This window comes from Podarcis cretensis (genome assembly GCF_951804945.1).
Source record: "Podarcis cretensis genome assembly, chromosome: 6".
Classification (NCBI taxonomy): Eukaryota; Metazoa; Chordata; class Lepidosauria; order Squamata; family Lacertidae; genus Podarcis; species Podarcis cretensis.
In genome coordinates this window covers 67,393,394-67,419,107 of record NC_137175.1, presented here as the reverse complement: position 1 = coordinate 67,419,107, position 25,714 = coordinate 67,393,394, and the positions used below count along the sequence as shown (strand labels likewise).

The 25,714-nt window shown below is 41.2% G+C and overlaps 1 protein-coding gene across 2 annotated transcripts in view; it reads left to right on the top strand.

Moving 5' to 3' along the window:
* Nucleotides 1-6,771: 6,771 nt before the first annotated feature.
* Nucleotides 6,772-25,714, top strand: part of SLC44A5 (solute carrier family 44 member 5) — a 164,713-nt gene continuing 145,770 nt past the window's right edge. For both annotated transcript variants that reach the window (XM_079982574.1, XM_079982572.1), the window contains exon 1: nucleotides 6,772-7,053. In XM_079982574.1, coding sequence (XP_079838700.1) covers nucleotides 7,017-7,053 — 37 coding nt within the window. In that variant the 5' untranslated portion in view covers nucleotides 6,772-7,016. The remainder of the gene's footprint in view (nucleotides 7,054-25,714) is intronic.

The window sequence follows — 25,714 nt, the reverse complement described above, 5'->3', positions numbered from 1 at the left end:
ACCCATGACAGGCAGCTAGCCAACTTCTGCATAAAAACCAATGAAGGAGAGTCCACCACCTTCCAAGGGATTCTGTTCCCCTGACAGCTTTTACTTTCAGAAAGTTATTCCTGATGTTTAGTTGGAATCTCCTTTCTCGTAAATTGAAGCCATTGGTTCGGGTCCTACCTTCCGGAGCAGGAGAAAACAAGCTTGCGCCATCTTTAGATATCATATCTCCTCTCAGTCTCCTCATATCCAGGCCAAACATACCCAACTCCCTCAACTGTTCCTCATAAGCCCTGGTTTCCTTAATCATCTTGGTTTCTCTCCTCTGCACATGTTCCAGATTGTCAGTATCCTTCTTTAGTTCTGGTGCCCAGAACTGGCCCCATCTGAGAATGTCATTTTAAATCCCGGTTCTGTCTTCTGCAACACTATAACTACGCCTGCTAATTTGGTGTCATATGTAGATGTGATGAGCATCCCCTCAATTCCCTCTTAAAAGTCATTTGTAAAGATGTTGGACAACAACGGGCCCAGGACAGAATCCTGTGGCACCCCACTTTGTCACTTTTTTCCAGGATGATGAGGAACCAGTAGTTAACACTCTTTGGATTCAGTCAGTCAACCAGTGACAAATCCACCTAACAGTTGCCTTGTCCAGTCCACATTTTACCAGCTTCTCTACATGTCTGTGAAGAACACTTACAACCTGAATTTCATGGAATTCAAACTACAATACAATAGAATTCATTATAAGAAATAAAAGAAGACATACAAAAAAATTAAAAACCATACAGCATAGTACATTGTAATTGCTGCAACAGGCAGCAAAATCATTATGTGTTCCACCAAGAACCATAGCAATTTCAAGAGGTCCATGGGCAGGGGGAATTTGGGAATCACTGGAAAAGGAGAATGCTGAACTGAGGAGATGCACATAAAGGAAGCAAAGTGGGCTTTTTTAAGCATACAGTGTATAGGAATATGTGACAAATAAAAGGTTTTGCAACTCTTTGGGGGATCCGTGAATGGAAAACATACATTGACAAGTTCAGGTATTAAATTCAACACAGTTCTGTTTTATAGTGCATGTTTTGTATTCACAAACCATGTCCCACGACTTCAGGTTTTGGGTGGGCTGGTACCTACATTCTCCCTCTCCCCCTTTCTTTTATCTAAAAATACATTGATACTTCTCCCCTGCCCGTCTAGATTACAGTTCCAAACTAGTTTTAATTAACTGGAAAGATCTTATATACAACTCACGTGTTTGTCTTTGATTGGAATTTGAAAGTAATTCACTGCATGGCTTAAAATCCTTTTCAAGTTTCCTTTTATTTTTGTCCTTAGATGATTCAAACATTGCTTTGTGTTTGCACTCCAGGAATGAACGGTGTTTGTATCTTGCTTGTTATTATAAAACAACATTTGTTCAAATTTGCTGGCAATGAAAAATAAACAACATTGGAGTGCAGAGCATGTTGATTTCCTTATCTTCAGAAAGGACCATTATATATTTGAAGGTGAGACTTTGTAGCATATACTTTGAAGAAAGGGATGAAAGAGAAGAAGAAACAAAACTATTATTTCAATTAAAAAACACTTGATATTTTCAGTCCTGCTACACATAGCTCTTTGGATGTCGTTCTTCAATAGTAGAAGATACTCCTACTGTATAGTAGTACTGTATAGGAATGTTGAGTTTCATTCTATGTTTTTAACATATGGAACATTCCATTTTTGTTGATTTTTATATTGGAATTTGAAAAATATACAGATTCAAATTGATGTTGAACAAATTGATGTTGGTAAATAAATGGAAAACCAATAATAGCTGCATTGACATGCAACTCTAAGCCACAGTTTGGTGCTATGTGCCTTGGGTTTATGTGCTGCACACCCGCCGGTACTGCCATAAGGACACTGGAAGCTTTTGCTTCAACAAACCAAATGTAACACTAACCACAGATTCCGAAATAACAAGATATTGCAGTTAGTTCATGCACATTTACACTAGACTGATTTGGCACTGTGTGTGAACCTGGCTAGTCACAACTTAGCCACATTCACAAGAGGTGCATTCTGCACTAAAAGGTGCTCTGTCCGTGTGGTTTATTTGCACTGCCTGTTTAATGTGTTTTTGTAAGTTATACCTGTTATTTTATAAGCTATTTTTTTCTTCGTAAGTTGGGAAGGAGCCAGGTTCAATCTCTGACACCTCCAGGTAGGACTGGGAAGGACTCCTGCCTGAAACCCCAGAAGGTCACTGCCAGTTAGGGTTAACAATGCTGCTCTAGATGGATTAATGATCTGGCTCAGTATAAGGCAACTTCCTGTGTTTGTACATGGTTATCACAATGCAGTTTGTCTGGCCCATGTGCACAGAGTTCCAGACAGTGTTTCTTAAATCCATTGTTTGCAGGAACTCTTATTGTTGTGATACTTTTGTGGGTAAGCTGAGAGTTTGTGTGAACCCGAAGGCTGAGAGGGAGGGTATGTCAGAAGGAAAATGAAGTGTTTTTGTATATGTATAAAACTTTGCATTAAGGTAACTGTTACATATAAAACTCTATTTTATATTTAACTGTATATTTTTGTAACATTTTGTTTAACTTGTCTGTGGTTGCTCCTTTTTTTCATACGTAGTTGCCAAATTGTGAAGCAACAGTAGAGGGCACTGTGGCAGGAGATGGCACAGATTTCTAACAAGCATCCACACGAATACTTATACATTTAAAAATGTATATCACAACACATTTTCTTACTTGAGACATGCAGAGTCTTAGATTCACATGTACAGTACAGCAAGGTCTTAATTTCAGGGCTGTAGGTTTGAGCCCTACACTGAGCAAACAGATTCCTGCATTGCAAGGAGTTGGACTAGATGAGCCTTGTGGTCCCTTCTACAGTCCTATTATTCTAAGTTATTTCCAGGTTAATTCTATGCTTTGTACAACAGAGGCTGCTTTTTATTCATGTTGGAGGAAATCCAGTTGGATGGAGCAATAGCCTTACTCTAAATAAGGGAAATTTGTATTTTCCTAAACCAATAATCCTTTACACCTACAAACATATTGAGAGATTCATGTTCAAGATGATTAGATCAACGGTGGCAATATTCTACCTTCCAACTCACTTTGGGGTAAATTCACACATGCTTAATGTGGTGAGTGCAGCTTCAAGTGGGGATTACCTGTCGGAAACATCGTTCTCTGAAACTCTCTGAACCTTCCCCTAGTGATGAACGTGGAAAAAGTATCTGCTACTACTCCATACCTTTCAATTTCTGTCCATTTTCAAGTCTCACAAATTGCACATATATCACCACATAGACATAATATCATCATGTGTACTAACAGAGAGCTCAGGACTGAATTATATTTAAAATTACATTTATATCTCACCTTTCCTCCAAAGATCGCAAGGTGGTACACATGGTTCTCCTCCCCCTCCTCCCCATTTTATTCTCAACAACCCTGTGACTGTAGGGTTGGCTGAGACACTTGACTGGCTCCCCAAGTCACCCAGTGAACTTAGTGGAGATTTGAACTCTGGTCTCCCAGGTCCTAGTCTAACCATGCTACACCTATACAGTCAAAACAGAGTTACTGAAAATGAGGTATCAGCATACTTAGGAAACCTTAAGGTGGGGAAACCTAAGTAGGAAAAAAACAAACAAAAAATCTGCAAAACAGCACAGCCTAATGAAAAATGAGTATTTTCAGTGGACACAGAATGCACTTGTTGAAATGGCACAAAAACTCCAGGGGGGAGGGGGAGGAATGGAAAGGAGGAGTCTGAAGGAAGACCTGGCTAGTTGATCGGCTGAAATACTGTTGAGGAACACTCTACTGCAACATGTTGTTATAGGTCCCATTTGCTTTTATCATTTGTTATGCAATTGTAAAAATATCATACTCTCCAACACAATACATCTAATCTAATCTAAGCAATGAGCAATCAACTATTAGTTGGGGTACAACTTGTAATTTGCTTAATTGCTAATCAGCCCAACCTTTCATTTGTAAAGGGCAATTTTAATAAGTAGCGCTGAAAGTTAAGGAATCACTTTACTTGTTTACATCGGTCCTTGCATATCTCTGTAAATTAGGGAGTGAATGTTACCTCTGTTTAGGTAATGGTTTATTAAATTGTAAATGATCATACCTCCAAAAGGCACCATTTTTGTAATATGTAAACATACTGTATTTAAATGTAATTGATTACTTAAGTTATAGAGCTAATGATCAACTAAACATTTTTAATTGGATAGTAGCCCCCATTATCACACTTGTGTGAATCAGCTCTGAGACAGGCAGTTTCTGGCTGAACTGCTTTTATTTGGGGTAAACAACCAAGGCAAACATTCACCTTTTTCTTAGCTCACCTTTCATAATTCCACATACAATAGGTTTCTTCTCTCTCTATATATATCACACATCTATGTTAAAAAGAGCTTTACCGATTCTGCTTTCCCCCCTGGAATTCTATAGAGGTGAAGACTAGCCAATGCTTCTGGGAGATCAGCATATATTAAATGTGACCTTAATCATTCGCCAAGAGCTTAGATCTGGGGAGACCCTGGAAGCCAGATTCATCACACTCAAACCAGTTCTGATTAAGTTGTAATATAAATTGCAATAAAATAAAACACATTATTCTAGTGAGAGTTCTTTGCCATAAAATATATTGGTATTTTGATTAAGAAGAGCAACTTGTGAAAAATAAAAGACTCAATACCATTAAAATATATTTGCTGAAATCCAATTTCCCCTTCCTTTCCCCCTTAAGGTAACATGGATACAGTTCCCAGGCAGCCTTCCATCCAGACATAAACCAGAACCAGGGCTGTTGTATCATCACCTTAAACCAGGGGTCAGCAACCTTTTCCAGTTGTGGGCCGGTCCACCGTCCCTCAGACTATGTGGTGGGCCGGACTATATTTTGGGGAAAAAATATGAACGAATTCCTATGTCCCACAAATAACCCAGAGATGTATTTTAAATACAGTGGTATCTCGGGTTACATACGCTTCAGGTTACAGACTCTGCTAACCCAGAAATAGTGCTTCAGGTTAAGAATTTTGCTTCAGGATGAGAACAGAAATCGTGCTCCGGCGGTGCGGCAGCAGCAGGAGGCCCCATTAGCTAAAGTGGTGCTTCAGGCTAATAACAGTTTCAGGTTAAGTACGGACCTCCGGAACGAATTAAGTACTTAACCTGAGGTACCACTGTAAAAGCACACATTCTACTCATGTAAAAACACCAGACAGGCCCCACAAATAACCCAGAAATGCATTTTAAATAAAAGGACAAATTCTACTCATGTAAAAACACGCTGATTCCCAGACCGTCCATGGGTCGGACTGAGAAGGTGATTGGGCCACATCTGGCCCCCGGGCCTTAGGTTGCCTACCCCTGCTTTAAACCATGCTGAATGGCCTACTGACAGCTCAACCATTGCCCACATTGTCAAATAATCCTGACAAAATGGCAGATAATCAAAATCTGGCTCAACAGATGCAAGGGAGGCATTTTTAAATTTTTTTTTTACTTTTACTTTGAACATATAGCTTGGCGTGGCTCAAAAAGACCTTTGGAATGAAAGTTTGCTCAAATAAAATATTTATAGGTTAATATTAATGAAAACTTTCATTTTACTTGTTGCATAGTGCGGGGTCACTGAAACCATTTACCGTATTATGGATTCTTTTACATGCATACCCAGAAAGACTACAAGTAATGCAAGTAACCAGCACCTTGATTTGAGTCTTCTCTGTTCTTCATAAGTGGTCCTGAGACTTATGTCCCAGTGCAGCGGAGATGAAATTCCTGCACCTTATAAATGTACCTACAGGGCGGCACCCAACTTTAGTCAGAGCAGACCCATTAAAATCAATGGAGTTAAGTAATTTGCCCATAGATTTTAGTGGGTCTCCTCTGAGTAGGACTAATGGGTTTATGCACTCTGCCACCCCTCTCTATTCCTTATCACAATCTTAAAATACAAAATCTTTTAAATTTTTTTTTAATGCAATGAAGCCTTCAGATCGACTGCATCGACAAGCTTTGAAGGAGGATTCTCCAAGGCTGCGAGCCCGAGGCCTAAGCTGATCCATCCCTGTCGTGCAGCGAAACTCCTCCATCAGCACGGGAGGAAAGGACAGCTCCACGGGAGCCTAGAAAACCGAGAGCAAACTTTCCAAGGGCAACTTTGCATGTGGGGAAAGGACCACCCCGCAGAGGCAAAGATTGCCCTAAAATGTAGACAGCACGCCCTAGTCATTGAGGATTTCCCCCATTCCCGGGCTGCTGCCTTTCGCGTGCCTGAAGAGATTTTCTACTATCTAAAAATAATAATAATAGACGGTACGGGAAAGTCGAAACTCCACAACGCCTCTCTCCAACAAGTGGGGGGGGGGGGGGAGGGAGAGGAGAGAGGAGTAAACGCGCCTTTGACTGTCCCCCACCGGCCTTAAGCGCAGACGCCCCTGCGTGGCCAAAGTTAGGCTTCCCAGAAGAAGCCCCTCGGGCCTGAAGTTGGCGAGCCTCTCTGGCCGGTGGGCGGGCTCATTGGCGCCCTCGGGGGGCTCTGGCTCGCTGCATATGGATGGCGGGGCGGGCTGAGGCGCGGGGGGCAGTCCCACGTGCCCCCTCCCTCCCCGCGTGCATGGGAAGGCCGGGAAGGCATTCAGCAACTGCAGCTGTGCTGCTGCTACCGCCGCCGCCGCCGCCGCCGCCTCACTGCTCGCCTCAGTGTTTACCTGCTGCAGCCCCTCTGCCTTAACCAGCGCAGGAGCGACGAGCGGGGGGGGGGGGTCGCTCTCCGGGCGCGAGGAGGGGGGAAAACAACAACCGACCCAGCGCTCGGTAGCTCCCGCCGCTTCTGCTGCTGCTTCTGCTTCTCCAGAGCCCGCCTGCGGCTGCCTGCCTGCTCTCATGCCATCACAGCAACAAAGAACACGCTGAGCAGCGCGCGGAGAGAGGCGCCCGGGCTCCAGGCTCCACCAAGCCGAAAGACGGCGGGCGACCATGGCTAGGAAGGGGGACGCCGCTGCCTCTCCTTACGGTGAGTGAGGCGAGGGGTGCTCGGGCGGCGGCGGCGGCGGCGGCGGCAAGGCAGCGAGGGCAGAGTGAGGGCGCCGCGACGCAGCCCAGTCCGGGCCGGCTCCTCCTGGCTTTCATTCCGGCCTGTTTTGGCGCGCGCAGCCCCGCTGCCGCCGGAGTTTGTTTGCCTTTGGCGAGCGGAGGGACCCGGGCAGGTCCCTCGGTCGCCTCCGCGTTTCTGAGCGCCTTCCTTTCCCCCCTACACTCCCGTCCTCTCTCTCTCTCTCTCTCCCTTCCTCACTCAGGCGAGCGCGGCTTGTTGCTGCGCCCTTGAGGAGGTCGGAAAGTTGGGGCTGACTGAGGCTGGCGGAGCGACGGCGAAAGCGGCAAGTCCGGGGCAAAAGGCGCTGCTCTGCCGCTTCCCTCACGGTCGTGTAACCGGGAAGAGAGGAGCGCGCGGGGGGGGGGGGGGAGAGGCAGCCGGCAGGTGCACCGCCGCCGCCTTGTCTTCCCTCCCGGGGGAGGACGGAGCACTGCTCCTTGTGGCCACGAGGTGCGAAGGGAGACATTTGGGGAGGGGGAGGGATGGGGCAGGAAATGGGGTGCGAGGCGCTGGGGAGCTTCGGCCGAGGCTGAGGAGATTTGGTGTGGGCAGCTGGGGCTTGTCAGTCACCTCTCTTTCTACCACCCGATGAAAAGGGGGTTTAAATTAGCACCGTGGCAACATTTATTTATTTATATTTGTGTGGAGCCAGAAGAGGAAGAGGAGGAAATGATGGTGGTGATGCTGAACACACAACTCTGCTTCCTCGGTTTGGGGAGGGAGGCGGGAAGTGGTTTCTCCTGTTGCGCCAGGAGTTAAGGACGAGAGATTTGGAGGCAGATATGGCGAGAATACGGTGTCAGGGTTGGGTTTGGGAGAACAGGACTATTTGGAGGGATGCTTCCGACTTGGGAATCTGGGGTGTTGGATTTGTGGGGTGGATGTATCAGCAGGAGCAGGAGGGATTTGAATAAAAGGTTAGGCTGAGAAATGTGTTGCTGAGGCTGAGCTGTAAGGGCTTAGTGTGGAGCCGGAGAGACTAGACTCAAGAGTTGCAGTGGGGTCGGGGAGGGATGTCATGTCTAAACTGTGTACATTTAAAGCACAAAGAATGCTGGGGACTGTAGTTTGTTAAGGGTGCTAGGAACCATAGATCCCTGAGGGGTAAACTACAGTTCCCAGGATTATTTGAGGCAAATAATGAGCTTTAATTGTGCATTAAATATATGGTGTGCACTGGTGATTATTTTCGAGGGGACCCAATGAATCAAGGATGCACAATTTGGTCTGTGTTTTAAGGACTTGGAATGCCTGTAATGGAGATGTAGAACTAGAGACTGTAGGCTGTTGTGCTGTAGTGATAAACAAATAACCCCATTTGTGACTGCTGTTTCCGTGTCCAAATTAAAAAAAAAAAATGGATATAGGTGAGTACTGTTAATATGGTGTGTGTTGTGGTGCATAAGGGGGAATAAGTAAACCTATAAGGAGCTGGAGTTAGAGAATGTAGAGTTGGAGCATTTTTCTATGCATCCCATGCCATTTGGAGGCTTTGATGTTTTGCAGAGCAGCTAAGCCATTTGTGTCTACAGTAACAGACTAGTACTTTCAAAATCTAATAAAATTCCAATTTAAAACATATGAAAGCTACTGAAACCGTTTTTTTCCTTTCACATCCCTTTTCCAGCTCAACACCAACCAACCAACCAACCAAACTCAGTTCCCTCCCAAAAAGTATCTTCTGAAATATGTTTACCCTTGGGCTTAGCACATTTAATTTAACACAGGGACAGTACATTTTGGTTTACTGCAGTGGGGAAATCGATATGTCCATGTTTTATATGAAGCTGTTAAAATATGCTAAGGAATAGCAGATATCTGAACTGAGAAACAGACTTTAAAATGTGGTGTGATCACACAGCTATAGACGTACCAGAAGTGAGAACTGAGTCACAAGAATATGGTGGTTGTTACTTTACATCTTCTGTGTGACACCTAAAAAGTGTTGTGTCAGTGTGACTATCTGATGGTGTACCATACAACACATAATAAACAATGTTCATTCAAATCTTATTGCCTCCTTTTGTGTAGGAGAAGCCATGAGATCTGATGAATTATGCAAACTTACAAAACTACTGGGATGTATGGGGTGTTGGGGGGAAGGTAGTACCTCTTCTGGGGTAGTTTGTCCACCTTTGGTCCCCCACCCTGCACTCAGCTGTCACCTGTGGCTCCTGGAAGCTGTCAGAACCCAACAGCAGCCACACCCTGGGAACAGCTTTAACTGGCTGGCTAAACCAGTGAGGGTAGTGGATGGGTTTCAGATCCTCAGCAAATTAGGGACTTTCCCTTCATGCAAAGACGGTCTCCAGGGGATTGAGCAGATGAGACCAATAGTGCTTTTCCTCAGCCTCATCTTCTGAAAAATAAATCACATCCAATTTCTGTCTTTTTTTTTTTTAAATAATTTTTATTAACTGGCCAATCACATCAAATTAAATCACATCATATAAATTCCGAATTACAAAGCCAAATTTTAAAATTTTGTTGGGGGAACCCATACTTCAAGATCCAAAGGGGAATTCAAATCATCTTCTTATTACTGCGTTAATGTCCAAATCAGTCCCAATCAGTCCAAACAAAGTTCATAATTCTATCCAGTCTTATCTTGGTGTTGCCACATCATATCTTGTTCGTATAATTTCTCTTTTTCCTTTACGATCTCTTCTGTTAGTCTCCTTAAGCCGATAGCAAGTGTAATAATCCTGTGTGGATTTCCCGTTCCTTCACTAAGTCCAGATGGTTTCCATATATCTCCTTCGTAGATAACATCACTTTATCCATCGTAAATTTTGGCATTTGTCGCTCTTAAGTCCCACCGAGGAGTTGATTCACGATATGTAAACAACTCTATTTCTCTCTTTCTCCTCCCAGACCCAAGAGCTCCCACAATGCCTCACAAAATGGCGAACGGCATTTTTTCCTGACTGCGTCACTCCAAAACTCTTAGCTTTCCAGCTCCATCTTGAAACATTGCTTTGGATTGAAAGTTTATCTCCACACAGCCTTAAATCCACAGCTTAAGTCCTTAATTTCTGACTCATTAGGGGAGGGGGATTTTTGTTAAATCACATAAAAAGGTAGAGGCAGGTTTTTCCCCCCCTCCCCCCTCAGTCATTACCGTATCTTGACGTTCTTCTCATATTTTATTGTTGTCTTGTTATCAGAGATCTCTTCTGTCAGCAGTATTTACTCCCCTTTTTCCTTGATGTATGTGCAATTAATCATATCCAAATTATTTCTTTTAAAGATCATTGCAACCAGCGGCGCGAATCGGGGACGGCGTCGAGGAGTGCCGAAAATCCCACAGGAGGGCTTTGTGCCTAGTGCCCCCACCCCCACAAATTCGGGGGTGGTATAGGGCACAGCAGGCAAGGGCCGTCCCCCCCATAATCCTGGGGGGGGGTTAAGGAGGCTAATTACCCCCATCATAGCCTCCAAATTACCTCGTGTGGGTCGGAGAGATGTTATTGTCAGCCATCTTCCGATGCGCCACCTAGTGGCCCCCCCGATGCGCGCTCGGTGGAAGAGGACGACCATCCCAGATAGAAGGAGTGTACCGTTCTTCGGTCAAGGGTATACGATAGCTGCGCTCCCCTGCTAGAACCTCCCACATCCAATTTCTCTCAAATTCCACAGCAGCAATTTGAAATTTTGCTCCACAGTGTGTTTTCAGGTGGTTTCCAAGGCTACAAAGAAAATAATAGAGGAAAAGCTGAAGGCCATTTCCAGAGGAAACTGATGAATGCTGAATTAAAACGTGGCTTGGAACTGGGTAGTAGTAATGTCTTGACAAACATTGAGAGCATTGGAATCCCAAGTAGATTATACCAGCTATCTAGCAATTTTAACCCTTTCTCTTACTTTCAGTTCAGCTGCAATGGAGTTCAGAAGGGAATGGTTTTGGTGTTTTTTTTTTAATTTGAAATATTTCAAGTAGCTTCCCATATTATTGCTATAGCATGCAAAGTTCTGGATTATTGCAAAGGAAAAGCAAACCATGTTAATGGTTGGCTGCTCAACAGAGTTTAAGAGTCAAGCCATTTGAAACCATTTGTTGTTTTTACCAGCTAAAAAGTTCTGGCATTAAAAACATGCTTTTTATATTTGTTACAATAACTAATGAATCTCATCACTATAACTTGATTGAAGCCCCTTTAGATAGCTGAGAATCAGAAGTGGGAAGAGTGCTTCTGTGCACAGGTCCTGCTTGCTGACTTCCCAAAGGAATCTGGTTGGCCACTGTGAGAATAGGATCCTGGGCTAGATGAGCATTTGACCTAATCAAGCAGGGGTTTTCTTAGGTTCTTTTGTCCCAGACCATTTGCACTAATGGCTATTAAAGCTGCACAGAAGAAGACTTTGATAAACGTGGAAGCATGTTGTTTACACTATGATACTGTTGTGAGTTTGGGTGTGTGTGAGTAGGCCATATTCAAAGACCCTTCTAACCCTGATCCAGCAAGTGTTAAAACTTCTAACACCCGTGACGCTCACCACCCCAGTCTCCAAAGTGGTGCGAGATTACAGGGGTTCCAGGTACTTACACACAGTTTGTGTTTCCTTCAGAACAAGGCACAGCAGAGTCTGTTGTGTCTTTATGATATATGGTTTATTTACACAAATATACGATTTGAGCCTATGGTGGAGGGGTTCACAGCATTAACACCCCAAAAGGGTCTTGTTTCTCCAGTAGTTGTAACCTTGGATTGAAGGCTATTCCCAGCTTGCTGCTTTGCTTCTAGACCTCAACTCTGGCTTTGTCCTTCTAACTAACTGAAAGGGGGGGGGCACACCCATTTGCTGTCTTGCACAGAGCCTCTTTCACTTTGTTTCCCTTAATGCTCCATCACCCAGGTGATCATCTAATCCAGAAACCAGCCTGGTTTATATTTTCACACTTTCTGGATCCAGGGGTTAGAAGGGTCTCTGCGTACAGCCTACTCTCACTGCCCAAACTCATAACACTATATATCTTATTTCAGATATTGTTTCCTGGTTCTGTGGATGGAGTACATAGGGAAGTACAGATTCCTACTGTTCAATGGAAGTGTCACCCCCTCCCCACAGCTTCCTCATTCACAAATTAGTGTTCACTCATCAGTAGAAAACCCTTCCACGGATCCTTTTCATTGCAAGGGATATCCACATTCAGCACATTTAAAAGTCATGTTTGCTCTGACTTTGCTGGATTTGCTTTTGCTGCCCCACTTCTTCAAAACTGTGGGATTAAAATGAAATAGATGAGGTAAAGCTGCTTGAACTCTCTTATCTAAGTTACATTCCTTTACCAGTTACCTCCCCCTAATAAATGTCTATAATAAATGCCCCCTTTCCCTACATTCTTTAATCAATAGAACATAACTAGTTCCCCATGTTTCATACCTTGCAACTTTTTAATGTTCCTTAGATGTAAACTGTTGTACTAACTCAATGAAAAAGAAATATGCCTCTGTCAAAGCAAAGTTTATACAGCTGGCACTGTAGGGAGAAATCTATCAGTGTAATTACAGGCTGCTTTTTGTATATTATAAAATGCAGTTACTTAGGACCATGCAGGGCAATTTCTTACATTGCTTTTTTTGTTACACATGCTATTAGTGTGTACATAAAATTTTGGAAATAGTCCCCAGCACTTAAATAATCTGAATAGCTGACACGTCTTTTCAGAAGGTACAAAAAATAAATATTTCATGATACTTTCAAAGGGAAGATTTGTGAGAAGTAAAAGAATAAAAGCAGACCTCAATCTACAAGCTATTCAAAATGAATTATTCTAACCAATGTATTGGGACTAAACTGATTTAAGCTGACACACACTTGCTCTGACCCTGGCTGGCCATGATTGGAATTACATCAGCAAAATGATCTTGCTGATCATTTGCTGAGCATATGAATCACATTGTTGTTGATGATGACAGTAATACTACTTCTTAATCTTACATGCATGCCATGTTGACTTCTGATCAGTTTCTAGTTGCAAATACAGAACTGACAGTTGATCATTTATACAAATTTAGGCCACCCTAATTTCATGAGCCAAGAATATTTGTGCTTATTTATAGCGGGTCAATAATTGGTACCATAACATCAGAATGATTCTCTTTAGTTCTATCTTCTATTCTCTCTTATCATCAAGCACTTGTACCATAGATGCTTGGTACATTTAACTGGTGGTACAGTTGGTGCCATGGTTGTTTGGTACAATGCATTTAAACATGACCTAAAAGTCTTTATAAGCCTCTTTCACAGTAGAATACATTTGAATACATAGGGGGTTGGACTCGATGGCCCTTGTGGTCTCTTCCAACTCTATGATTCTATGAAAGGGAAGAAGATCCATGAAATATAGAAATACACTTTTTGTTAAGATCTCTTTTCTGAAATAAAAATGGCATGTGAGTAATTTGTAAATCAATAGGTGAACTGTTGGAAATAAAAATGGATGTATTGGTGCAAAACCCAGCTGAGAATTACTGTAAGCAACTTACCCTCTTAGCTCCAGTCCTGAATTGTAAAATGGGAAAGGAAATGGGTTATTTCATTGGAGCTTGCAAGATTCTAATGATATTCATATTATTATTAAATTAAATTTCTATACTGTCCTTCATCCAAAGATCACACAGAGGATTACAATATAAAAGCACAAAAATACATACAATAAAAACAATAATCACCTTGCACATAGTGTAAATATGTGGTCCTGAATTGTGGTCCTGAGCGGTTTAAGGCTTTACAGGTCAATAATAACTGACAGTTAATGCAGTCATGTCAGGATTGGCATTATATGCTAAATTCATCTTGCACCAGTGAGCAACCTCCATACCCTCCAACATTTCTCCAATGAAAATAGGGACATCCTAAGGAAAAGTTGGACATTCCGGGATCAAATCAGAAACTGGGAAGGCTTTCTTAAATCTTGGACATCCCTGGAAAATAGGGACACTTGGAGGGTCTGAACCTGGCCTCCAAATTCTGCACCAGCTGAAGTTTCTGGACTGTCTTCAGAGGCAGCCCTACATAATAACATGTTGCAATAATCTATCCTAGAGTTTACTAGAGCATAGCAAGTATAAGTTTGGCTATCCCTGACAAGATAGGGGTGCAGCTGGGCTACCAGCTGAAGCTGATGGAAGGCACTCTGCGCCACTGAGGCTACCTAAGCCTCAAACAACAGTGAAGGATCCAGAGATACCCGCAAGCTTCCTCTCCTTCAGAGGAAGTATAACCCCATCAAGAGCAAGCAACCCTCCCATCCATCCCATCTAGGGAACCACTAACAGTGACTTGGTCTTATCTGGATTGAGTTTCAGTTTGTTGGCTCTCATCCAGTCCATTACTGGGGAAATACAGTAGTCCAGCACATCCACTGCCTCACCTGCAGATGTAAAGGAGAGACAGACAAATAGAGCTGCGTGTCACCAGCGTGTTGCTGACAATGTATTCCAAAACTCCAGATGACCCCACTCAGTTGTTTCATGTAGATGTTAAACAGCATTTAAATTAAAGGCTCCACAGGGCTGAAGAACACTCCCCAGGTATTATCCAAGCAGAACTGGAATCACCACAGAGTGGTTCCATTGCAAAGTGGTTGCTTTTAGTTTACTGTACATGTATGTAAACTATTCATTTTGCTTATTTCCCTCCTCATCAATAGTTTATGACTATCAGTGTGTAATTTTATTACTTTTTACTCTGGAAACTATAGGCAGGAATTTGAGGATCTGTAGCCTTGGTTGCCCACTGATCACAATTTGTTTATTACCAACTGGTATGTGAGAAGTCATTGGGACCTCACTTGTAATGGGGACACCTTCACAGTATTTACTTCTTTGCCACATAGTTCTATGTGTTTCTCATGTTGAGCTTCAATAAAATACTTTCACATTTGAAAAATCCTAATTGTGGCTAACATTGTGTGTTTACTTTTCGTACGTATCTGATGTACTTTGTATAGCTCAAAGCATAACCACATTTAAAACTTGTTGAGCAATATTATATATTACGTAGACAAATAAACATGTTCATCATGAAATATGCGTATATTCACAGCTTCTCTTGGCTTACTTTTCAATTTGTTAAGGTTTTGCATCCTATTCATGGCAGCTGGGAATTATGCCAAGCAGGATTTGGCTGCTGGATTATTCTTTTTCTCATTGTTAAACTGAAAGGCTATATTGAAAGGACCAGATACAGAAATCCCTCCTATAAGTGTGCAAAATGAGATACAACAAGATGCAATGACATTTTGGATATATTATAGTCATATTGTAAATATGTATTTTAGAGTTGTTTAACCTAAATAGTAAGGACTTCAACAAAGCATTATGCAGATAGAAACTATCTTAAGATATTCTATAAATATGTATCATTTTTTATTGCATGTTTAATAATCTTAAAATATATATGTTTAATAATCTTAAAATATATAGAATATTTGCATAGAATAAACTGTATATATTTTGATGCATATAAAACAGGAAATACTGTTATATTTAAATTTTTATATATAAACTTGGGCCTTTGGTACAATGACAGGTTATGTACAGTTTTGTTAACATTATTATCTTGTTTGTACTTTGGATGCTGTTATGATTTTAATTATGCAAATACTTAAGAACACAGGCAACATTTGTAATCATGAGAAGTCACACCGAGTGGGATTATTCTCAGCAAAGCTACATTGTTTTAAGGCTGAAAGTTCAAAAGAATTATTGACATAGAAATAATCAATGTTTAGGAAGGTTTTTCTTATTTCTCTGTGCACAAAAGGCCACGGCGACTAATAAAGTTTTTGTTCCATTTGAAAAATCATTAAATGCAAGAAACAGCAAAAAGATACAAAATGCATACGTTTGGCCCTGTGTGAATTTGCTGAGCAGAATGTGGCTGAAATGGCAGAACTTAAATGCAGGACAAATAACTAAGTTATTATTCATTAATTTATGAATTGTTTTTTACATGTGCCTCAGGGTGATTTAGGGGACGCAGGTGGCGCTGTGGGTTAAAGCCTCAGCGCCTAGGACTTGCCGATCGAAAGGTCGGCGGTTCGAATCCCTGCGGCGGGGTGCGCTCCCGCTGCTCGGTCCCAGCGCCTGCCAACCTAGCAGTTCGAAAGCACCTCCGGGTGCAAGTAGATAAATAGGGACCGCTTACCAGCGGGAAGGTAAACGGCGTTTCCGTGTGCGGCTCTGGCTCTGGCTCTGGCTCTGGCCAGAGCAGCGATGTCACGCTGGCCACGTGACCCGGAAGTGTCTCCGGACAGCGCTGGCCAGGGGCATTCTTTTTCCCCCCAGCCCCATACTTATGTGAGGCAATACAGTTTCAACAGGCTGCATCCCAAGATTTTTTGTCTTTTAGACATCAGGTGAAAACCTTTTTATTCTCTAGTCTAGAGCAGCCTTCTTCAATTTAACATTTTGAACTGCATTTCTCATTAGCCAGCATGTTCAAAATATCTGGAGGGCGCCAAGTTGTAGAAGCGTGCTCTAACCCTTCTACAGTGTTTTTATTTTTCCTACCCCCAAACATATTTGTTTTTCTACCGCTTTTAACTATGGTCAGTTGTTTTGATTTGTTGTAATTGTATACTGTACTTTGGGAGTGTACAGGTTAGCTGATGATGACAAATGGAAGCTCACAACCTATCTGAAGAGTAGCTGTGCTAAGCTGTACACAGCTGCTGAACGATTGCATACCCAGTTTCTGAACAGGAGGCAATCCTTATAGAGAGGTGAGATGCTGGTGGCATAAAGAGAAATGGAATACTGTACAGCTGCAGGTGTCAACCCATGTTAGCTATACGCCATTCAGTCTTGCATTGTTTTTTCACCATCAGCTAGACAGTCACTTTATCTGCCTATTTGAATGTTTCCTTGTACTGATTTGAATAGCAAAAGCAATCATTGTTGCATTTCTATGAAATGCTGATTAGTTTATTGAGAGTAGACTTTTCTAAATGTTTTAACAGTCATGTATGGAGCCATAAAACAACAACAACAGTGTAACAAAAACAATCAAACCCTATATGAAATGGAACAATTCAGTAAATATAACAGAGCCACCATTAATCAATTGATTTATTAATATAAGACTAATTAATACTTATCTATACTTAGGGCTTTGTTCTCTGTTCCCCAAACCAAAAGAAGAGATCATGTGAGCCTGCCATTGGACAGTCATTGTGAGCTTATTATAACTGGACTTGCGGTGTGTAACTAATTCATTGTAATAGGACCTCAGGTCCTCTCACAGTTTGTTTTGTACCAGTATGGAAATAGCCCCATGTACATACACTACTCTGCTTAGGTGCCTATGAAAGGAGAATAGTTTTGAGCTCCTCTGCTTCTTTATTCCCCAAAAGTGCTAATATGTGGCAGAAGGCTAATCTACAAATTAGATGCTAACATGGGAGCCAACTGCTAAGGGCTGATGTTCATTTGCCCCCCCCCCAAAGTATTTGAGGGGGCTGGTCCCTTCCAAAGTTGATGGACATGGCTATTCAAATGGTGTGTGTGTGCCGCATCATGTGATTGATAATGCAGGGGAGGGCCTACCTGCTCCCCTCAATATTTTATTCAAGTTGGCACCCCTGGATGTTATTATAGCATTCAGTAGATGGCCAACATATTGCCAATGTGCACTGTACATAAATGCACATCTCTATATCTAAATTTTGTTGTTTTACAAATCCCAATAAATATAACAGGCTTAATCCAGACTTTGTAATGTACATACATACATATATTGCACTTTTTTGTGAAATTATTTTGTTTTAGACAAGTTGATTCCTATTAAAGCTGTGTTTGAACATTGCAGCGAGCCATGGTTAAATGGTAAGCCAATAATATCTTTAGATCATGGTTTATTTGGAGCAAAACAAACCATGACTCCTGGGTTTCGACATGAGGTTAAGTCAAGGATTGTGGTTTTTTGCCCCTGATCTCCAATGTAAAGGAATAAGGTTGGCAGCCATGGTTTACCACTAGCCACAGTTTACCACAACATGCAAACCCACCCAGTGTGTGAATTCTATAGGACTTTTAATAAAGAAGCACATTCTAAATAAAATAGCCTGACTTAACAGTGGGCTTCTTTGCAAAACAATAGCATTTGTTTTTTCATACTTCTTGGACTGATAAGTTCTAACTGACATGCAATTTATACAAGAAACAGGTGGTCTTCAGACTTAAGAAGCTTACACGAGTAATACAGATCTTTCTCTATGCAACTCCCAGAAAACCACTTTGCCACTCAGTGATAGTGACAGATAAATTGGAAGGTTGCAGTGCATAATTAACACGTAAATATTGTAGCATGATTATCATTATGACAGATGTGATGGGCACTAGCATAGTTTTTTTTAAAAAAAGGATTAGATAATTTTGTCAAGGATAGATGTATGAATATTAAGCACCATAACAGCAGTAAATGAGTTTGTTTCATGTTCAGAGGCCATAAACATCTGATTACCAGTTTCTACCTACAATGTCCTACCTGCATTGTTGGGTATCCATCTCTGTGAAAAGTGTGGTGGACAGGGCCTGCTGAATCACACACAGCTATATATTTCTAAATAATGTTTAGCTTGTGACCTGCATACATTGGAGACATCCCTCTCCCTCACCTCATGTTCCATTGTAGTAACTGGTGAACTTCAATATCTTACTAAAGAAGTACAACTTCCCACATATGATAGCTTAAGAATGGCAAGGTTAAGGTTTGGTATATATGAAGTAAACACCTACGTTGTTCTGAGTATATGCACTTTTAGAAATAAAGCAGAGTGCCATTCTGTTTTCAGTGCATCTGGTGTTAGCATGATCTTGTGCAGAGTTAAACATGCCTTAGCTCACAGATTTCCATTGGTCCTTTACACAGCACCAAGCTGCAAAGAGCATGCGAGAAGGACTGTTTTGGGCTCTGAAACCTGCTTTCACTACAAGATCGCCAGAGCATTATCTGAAAATGGAGCAAAGCACTTTTTGTTGGAAAAGGATGTGCTTTTTCAAGTACTCTATGTTTTGTATTTTATTAATATTGAAATACTAAGAGGATGACCCAGCCTAGCATATGTGGGTTAGGGTCTATTTTAAGTCCCATTGATTTCAGCAGGGAGCATTCAAACACATTCATAACTTTTCTCTTTTTAACCTTGGCTGGAGCTGCCCACACTATGGATTATGCCTTTTGTTAAATTTGTTGCACCCTGTGCTGTTACAGGGATGGAAGGGTTTATACATTGTGCCGTCCAATCCCATACACATCTCCTATCGAGTTCAGTTGGACTTACTCTCAGGTAAGTAGGTATAAGATCGTAGGCCAAACCAGAAAAATACACTATCAATAGACCTTGAAATAAGGTGATTTTGTTACTTTTGACAGCACAGCATTATTTTTGGGTGGGGGAGGGATGGAAATGAAAAGCGTAGGTGAAAAATGTGTAATAAATCTTAATGCAGGAGGCATACAAAAATGATTGCATCATCAAGTGCATCATCAGTAACAATGCTAAATGTGCTTCATATACTTTAATGCCATCAGTCTTGAGCTTGTATTTCTGTAGTCATCAGTCACAATCTCATATGCAGCTAAGAGACAAGAAGCTTATCAAGGATTTGTGTATACTACAAGTGATGTACCACAGCTGCAGCCTTTCCCTCTCAGCAGCAAAATTACCTATTAGTTTTGGAACATGAAAGTTCATTATTCTCTGTGATGAAACAAGAACAACACAATTTTGTCATTGTCAGCCCAGGACATGTTTACTTCTTATCACCATTGCTGCAGTGCAACATATTTTTCCACAGACATTTTTGCAGACTTGTGTACATATATAATATTCCTCTGTGAAGGCACTTTCTTTGGAAGCGATTGCTACAACTTTTGCCCTGGCATCTGAACTGGTCCTGCTGTTCCAGGCCAGCACATTTTTGTGCTCTAAAAATGGATGCTGAATTTGCCACGTTGTTAAATAATTATGTTCTCCAAGTGGGATCCATATTCAGTCTAAGAATCTTATAGACTGCAAGTTGGACGGTGCTGTGAATCTAAGTTTGGAAACCTCAGCTACAGCTCTCAAGGTGCCCATGCGCATGTTCCTGTTTTTCCAGAGCACCTTTCTTTTAGATTATCTCAGAGCTCAGGTTCAGGAAGATGAAAGGATCAAGCTTGTATTTAACAAGCTTTCAGGAGTGGTTGCTTATAAGGCTAATGCCAGCATAAATTAGGACTGACTGAAAATTTGTGTCATGGCATTAGGAGTGATGGTTTGAAGACTCTCTGGCTTGGACAAGACTTGACCTAGGACTTGCCTGATAGTTTTTCTAGCAAAAGGTTATTTGGACAATCACTGATAAGCTTCTTACTGATGTCATGAGTTGGGCCAAGGGGGGTGGGCTGTATTTTAAGACCCTTCTAACCCCTGGATTCAGCAAGTATGAAAATATAAACCAGCCTGGGTGATGGGCCATTAAGGGAAACAAAGAAGACTGAAAGCAGGTGGGGCCCCCTCCCCAGACTTGTGGTTAGTTCGAAGAAGAAAGCCAGAGTTTAGGGCATAGAGTTTGCAGTGATGGGAGCTAAAGGCAAAGCAGCAAGCTAGAGAGAGAGTCAGACCAATATTTGACTTCTCATTGAATCAAAGACTGTAGGTATGGGAGAAACAAGATATATGTGGAAATAAACCATATATCATAAGGACACCACAGTATACACGGTGCCTCATTCCAAAAGAAGACACAAACGTTGGGTAAACGTCTGGAACCCCTTGGTATCTTGCACCACTCAGAGATTTGGTGTAGCACGATGCAACATTAAATTAGTGGGAATTTAAAAGCGATCCCCAAAGTTTTCCTTTTGTTTCCAAGGAAATGTCCAGGGCAGCAGAGATTTTGCTATCAGGAGCGTAGTCTGCCCAAGTTTCAGTCAGTCGGCTAAAAATCAGAAAGCAAGAACAAAGCAAGCTTTGTTTCGCAGCTGCTCTAGCCACCAGCCCTGGAACAGAAAGAGTGACTGATTCATGCCTGCCCCTTCCCACAGATCATAGTGGGAGGGAGGCTAGCCAGTTTCTCTTCAGAGTGGAAGAATATCTTCAGAAACAGTTGGGTGTTAAGACATCATACCACAGGGATACCTCATTGAGTTCAAAGTGGCACTCAAGGAGTGCTTTTTGATTTCTTCCTTGCCAGGGGATTTGGCAGCAACAACAAAATTGCTGATAGAAGGGGCCAATCAGCAGCTGTAACAGTTGCATGGTATAGAACAGGTTCCAGATACTGAAAATAGCAATGGCGTGTAGTCTGTAATTTTCCACTTTAAAAAGAAGGGCAAGGGGACAAACCTATTTCATGATTTCAAATGGCTGAACAAATACATCAGACATATATTTTAACATGTAGAAATCCTCTCCTATGTAGCCATGGACATGGACACCTTGTAGAAGTGAGTGGGATGTTTTATTATTGCATTTCTTTTTCCCTCTTGGTTTTAATGTATCTCTGCAGTTTGGTGGGGGTCTGTCTGTTTGGCTGCATGTTGCTTTGGGCTGCCCTGGGCAAGATAAAGTGGCTAACGAATTTAATAAAAAATAAAAATAAACATTCAGCCCGGAATCATATAATCACAGAATTGTAGAGATGGAAGGGACCCGAGGGTCATCTAGTACAACCTCCTACAATGTGGGAATCTCAGCTAGATCATACATGACAGGTGGCTTCATGGTTTCTGTAGGTTTCAAGGACACACAGATGCACTTAAGTGAAGCTTGTTCACAGGAAATGTCTCTGTTATGGCTTCAACAGGTGACATTACCCATCATGTGCATTTTACATTAGACTTTCCATTACCCAGAAAGTTCAACAAGGTGCTGATTATAGTGATAGCTTTGTGAAGAGAACAGGGTATTCCCACATGCACTCATTATAAGGCCACCATTCTTTGAAAAGACACAGGTGTGGCACTGGTAGTGCACCTCGCCTCTAAGGTAGTCTTCCCTATAAACAGCAACAAGATTCAGATGAACCCATTTCAAGCATATGGAATATATTCTAGAATCTAGACTCTGTTTCTTCCATGCTGTTCCTGTCTCATGAAAGAACAAAACATCATCTCTTTTCAGGTAGAAATTAAGATGAAACTATTTAGAAGATGTTTTGAGGTTGTGTTTACAATCAAGGGGTATACAAATTTTGCCAAATAAATTAAGCTTTATCCCACTAGTTTATATATATCCCAGGACAAATTTTACTTGGTCATTTCACCATGGCATGGGAATCAAACCTGGATGAGTAAAAATGCTGGCAATTTAAAAACAAAAACAAAAAGCATTTGACAATGACATTTCTTTTTCAAGCAGCAGTCAGTTGCAAAGCACCCAATTGTTAATTCAGGAGAGCATGGCCATTATGGAAACGTTTTCAACTCCTTATTTATTAAATGAGTGTGTATTTTAGAAGATAGCACATGCATATAATGTGAGCTCAGCTTGGAAGCCCTCTGCCACAAGGAATGTGAGCAGACATAAGCACGAATTCAGCACTGCTAAACAAATTCTGTAAAATAAGTGAATAAATACACACCCAGAAGTTTGAAGAAATAGATGTTTTCACATTCTCTCTCTCTCTCTCCCTCTCTCTGTGTGAATTCTAACTTGTGTTCACTGAAATATTTAGTATTTCACTAAATTCAGGAGACCATTGATTAGCTACAAATGAACTAACTTGCATAATCATTAATACAACTGCTGCATAGTAACCAACATTAGCTTTGGAATACAGTAGTAGCTATGTTCTGCTTGCTAATTGTGTCACTGCAGCATTAGATGTTTTTTATCAGTGAGGCTGCTTCATAAGTATTCAGACTTTCCCCCTCTGAAATACTTGCCATGTTTTCTTTTTTAAAAAACAACAACAACTGGATAAAGTATTTCATGCCTATTGATCACTGTAGTTTAACAGTGTCAAGCTGGTGGGGAGGTATGTATTATTGTTTCAGAGCTGTGCCTCACTTTTCATAGCAGTGCATCATAAATATGTTTAAGAAATTGAATCTTATATTCTTTCTAAGGAAGTTGGATATATTATGATTTGTGGACTGAATATTTACAGCACTTTACTTCTGTTCATAGTTTATTTTCATAAATGTGAGTCCAACTAGCTTTATGCTTATGTAGGTTATGACAATTTATGACTCAATACGCACCTTTCCAGGCAGGCATTGTGGTCCATCAATAAGCTTCCTGTTCTTGTTGGTTCCTAAGAAAAAAGCAGTGTGATTATCAAGCACACAGGCCATCATAGGTGATTCATCAGGGATGGAAAATCTGTGTCCTTCCAAATTTTATCATCCCCAGCCACCATGGTCAATGGCCAGGGATATGGTAGTTCAAGTACCTCCTGGGGGGTGGGGACAGGTTCTTATTATCTTGCTGACCTCTAGTCTATGTTCTGTTTTTGGATCATTACTTTCCAGCACAGTATCTAAGCCAAGATGTGTGTGGCCTCCATATATCTGAACATAGCACCTTCATACAAGTCTGGGAGGTGGGAATGCCGGGGTGGGGACACACATAGGAAGCAAATAGTAAGGGACTTCATATATGGGCACAGAATACAGTACAAGCATATCTGCTTCCTGACTTTCTAAGGCAGGAGTTGATCATTTGAAAACAGCTATATATTCATATATATATATATATATATATATATATATATATATATGTATGTATGTAAAGGGACCCCTGACCATTAGGTCCAGTCGTGGCCGACTCTGGGGTTGTGGCGCACATCTCACTTTATTGGCTGAGGGAGCCGGCGTACAGCTTCCGGGTCATGTGGCCAGCATGACTAAGCCACCTCTGGCGAACCAGAGCAGTGCACGGAAACGCCGTTATACACACACACACACACACACATTCATCTTCCATCTCATTCAAGATCTTACATCTTTCTTTGTCTCTCAGAGGGATTTCTATTTAAAAAAGGGTTTTCCTAAAAACTGTGGGAGCTGTGAGGGACATTCCCTTGCTAATCTTGGATAGGTGTAGGTACTTTAGAGTACTATTGAAGGTAGTATATTCTATTTCTTGTTCTGGCTTCATTTCCATCTTTTATTATTTAAGAGAAAATTTCCCGCTCTTCTCAGTTGTAATCGGAACAAGGCGGTTAAAGGATAGATTCTTCCCCTTTCCCAATGAGTCTTAACTACACATTTATGGGTCAAGAGGGGATTTTAATTGTCCTTAGTGACTATGAAACAAGATCTTATTTTGGATTAATTAATGCCAGCTACAAGGATGTTACCCTTTACACATCCATCAGACTCCCTCTCTGATGATATTTTGGAAGCAACTAACTGATACCCCAACCCATTTAGTTTCAGTGTTTTGTGTGATGCTGAAATTAATTTGTTAGATGATTTTATCACTCTAATAATCTTTGTGTTACTTTGTTGTGGGTGGCTGCCTTCAATAACATTGTGATGGAGTTTGCTTGTGATTAATCTTATGTATATGATGTCTGCCCAATCCTGAGCCCACCCAAATTTCTAGTAATATTTTTTAAGGCATGAGCTGGCCTTTTAAGAAATTAATTATCTTAAGCCTGTATCACTATGGAAGGTAACCAACTAAATCAGGCAGTAGAGCCATTGAAGCCAATTGTTGTGAGCAGCTGTAGTTGTAACAGACTGTCAAGTCTGTTGATGTCATTGGGCTTGCCATGAGTATTTCTTAGTTGCCTATATCTCTGTGGATTTTTATCACCTGTTTCATGGGCATTTGCTTTGCACAAACAATCAGAACTGGTTCCCACCAGTAGCCATGGCATTTAGTTTGGGCAGAACTTTTTCAGTCAATTTAATGATAGTCAAGATTAAACTGAAACACATTCAGCCACATCTATTGTATTGTACATTCCAGTATTGCACTGCTGTGATACTGATATTACTGTCAACTTTTTAGTTATGATTTGTGGTAGACCAAAACTATTATTTAACAATGTGTTAAAATGTGATGTATCTAGAAACATTATCTAGGATTGGGGAGACAAAAAGCAAAATCCTTCAGTAATGAAGTAATTTCACAGGAAATTGTGTGAATGAAACTAAGCAATCACATCCCTTGTGAAACATACTCACATCAGGTCCAGAATCTATCTGGACCTATTTGTAAATATGGACTGATTACTTTATTCATCATAGTGCAAACCATCATACTATGTCTACAAACCAAACTGAGCTTTTTAAATAAAACATTTTGCTTCTATATTTTTATTTGACTCTCTGTTGTGTTTGTATAAGAAAAGGTCAGGTCATTAAGCCCTTTGGGTGCTGTTATGCTAATACCAGTGTGTAAAGTGGGTCTCATGTACTAGAATTGGCTTACCCAAATAATCGATAAGCATTCAATTTGTCTAATTTGTTTTTTTAGTCCTGTTTAAGCTTTTTTATTTTTCTTCTAGGCAGCTCTACTTTTTCCTCATATTATTAAACATATAAGCATATTATGCATCTCTTTGCTTCAACAAAATGCATGGGTTCTGTCAAGAGTAGGACACTTGTAGCTGAATATGGATTCATTATG